This window comes from Mus pahari, chromosome 18, assembly GCF_900095145.1.
Source record: "Mus pahari chromosome 18, PAHARI_EIJ_v1.1, whole genome shotgun sequence".
In the NCBI taxonomy this organism is placed as follows: domain Eukaryota; kingdom Metazoa; phylum Chordata; class Mammalia; order Rodentia; family Muridae; genus Mus; species Mus pahari.
In genome coordinates, this window is record NC_034607.1 from 13,746,625 (window position 1) to 13,748,482 (window position 1,858).

Below are 1,858 nucleotides of genomic sequence, written 5' to 3' on the forward strand. Positions count from 1 at the left end.
ATAATTCTTTAGGGCTGGTGAGATGGCTCAGTGGGTAAGAGCACCCGACTGCTCTTATGAAGGTCCGGAGTTCAAATCCCAGCAACCACATGGTGGCTTATAACCATCCATAACAAGATCTGATGCCCTCTTCTGGAGTGTCTGAAGACAGCTACAGTGTACTTACATATAATAAATAAATAAATCTTTAAAAAATAATAATTCTTTAAAAAAAAAAGAAAATTAAAAAAAAACTCATAATATCCTCATGCAACACATAATAGGAAGTCTCAGAAAAAGAACAAGAGAAAAAAGGGAGAGACTCAAGTGCAGAGGAAATGAGGCAAGGAAGGCTCTGCAAAAGCCTAGACTTTTCGGAGGCTGAGGACATCTTAGGTCACTTTTCTACTTTCCCATCATCTAAGAGCCACAAAGTCTTCCCCCGATTTTCTCAGAATGCCCGCACATACCTGGGGAGATTTCCGGTAGAAGTGCTTCAGCTGTTCATAGGGCTGAGGGAGCTGTTGGCGCTGGTACATGATATGCTTTAGAAGTTCACAAGTAAACTGGCAGCAGCCTTCCTGGCTCACGGGCCCAGGAAACACCACCGGCACCAGGTCTCTTGGGCAAAAGGGCTCCGTAGTGTCAAGCTCTACGTCGGGAGCGTGAGTTTCTTCCGGCTTCTCATACCAATCCAAATCTAGTCCATAAATGAAAAGGTTAAAAAAAAGGGGGGGGGGAATCAAAATCTGCGTTAGTCGTCTCGTCCCCAGGGGCTCCACCAGCAGCAGACACTCCCACTCCCGTAGGTGACAGGAAACCTGATACTGGCCGGGGACGATTTAAATGACATCAGGGACAGGAAAGGGGGCTTAAGGAGACAGAGGCTAATGCTTCGCTATGAAGTGTCAGGGCCAGGACACCCAAAGGGACAGGACAGGCAGAACAATTCCACCCAGGGCGAGGGAGTGACTTGCAGAGACAGGGCGGACTGGGACACCGGGAGCCAGGACAGAGAGGAACGAGAGGAAACGCCAGCCACTAAATGTGTCTGGGGAGGTAGCAGCAGGGAAGAAACGAACCCCCAAGTTATGGATCCCACGCCTTACTTGGGGCGGCAGCAGGGGACAGTTCCGACACATCCTCCTGCCCGGACGCAGCCATGGCGACTGCCAGCCTAGTCGTCCTGCGGTTAAAATAGACGCCTCGCAAAGAATCATGGGAAGCTTAAGCTCCACTTCCGGCTCTTTCCAGCCGGAAGGGACTCAGAGCAGCCGCTGAATGGTGGAGGTTGGAGATGACTTGAGCCACACCCAGGCCAGGGAGCTTTTGGGCCCTCCCACCTAGGCGACCCAGTCGTCCCCTGGGGATGCCTTCTGTTTTTTTTTTTTTTTCTTTTCCTCTGTGTAGTCGTGGCTGTCCTGGAACTCACTCTGTAGACCAGGCTGGCCTCGAACTCAGAAATCCTCCTGCCCCTGCCTCCCAAGTGCTGGGATTAAAGGCGTAGGCGACCAATGCCCGGCTGGGGCTGCCTTCCTGAGGACGCGTCCCTTCACACCGGTTCCCTGCACACCTCACTCGGCCCGCGTCGGCTTCAGTTCAGAGCCTTCGGTTCAGGTGCCGGCTGCCACTGTCCAGCCCCGTTCCAAAGCGGTTCATGCCTGGCCTGGGGCACCTGACCCAAAGCGGGTTGGGGCAGGGTTAGGTGCCTGAAAGATGGCCCCCGGAATGTATGTTCAGTGTAGGTAAAAAGGATAACCCAAGGCTGGGCAGTGGTAGCGTATGCCTTTAATCCCAGCACTTGGGAGGCAGAGGCAGGCGGATTTCTGAGTTCGAGGCCAGCCTGGTCTACAGCGTGAGTTCCAGGACAGCCAGGGCT

At 53.0% G+C, this 1,858-nt stretch overlaps 1 protein-coding gene across 1 annotated transcript in view; it reads right to left on the reverse strand.

The window, feature by feature from the left end:
- The window catches only part of Mad2l1bp (MAD2L1 binding protein), a 4,967-nt gene extending 3,803 nt beyond the window's left edge, over nucleotides 1-1,164 (reverse strand). Inside the window, exons 1-2 of the mRNA XM_021218496.2 lie at nucleotides 1,089-1,164; nucleotides 450-679 (exon numbers count right to left, since the gene is read on the reverse strand). Of these exons, the coding sequence (XP_021074155.1) occupies nucleotides 450-679; nucleotides 1,089-1,143 (285 nt within the window). The 5' untranslated portion in view covers nucleotides 1,144-1,164. The remainder of the gene's footprint in view (nucleotides 1-449; nucleotides 680-1,088) is intronic.
- Between the last annotated feature and the right edge of the window lie 694 nt (nucleotides 1,165-1,858).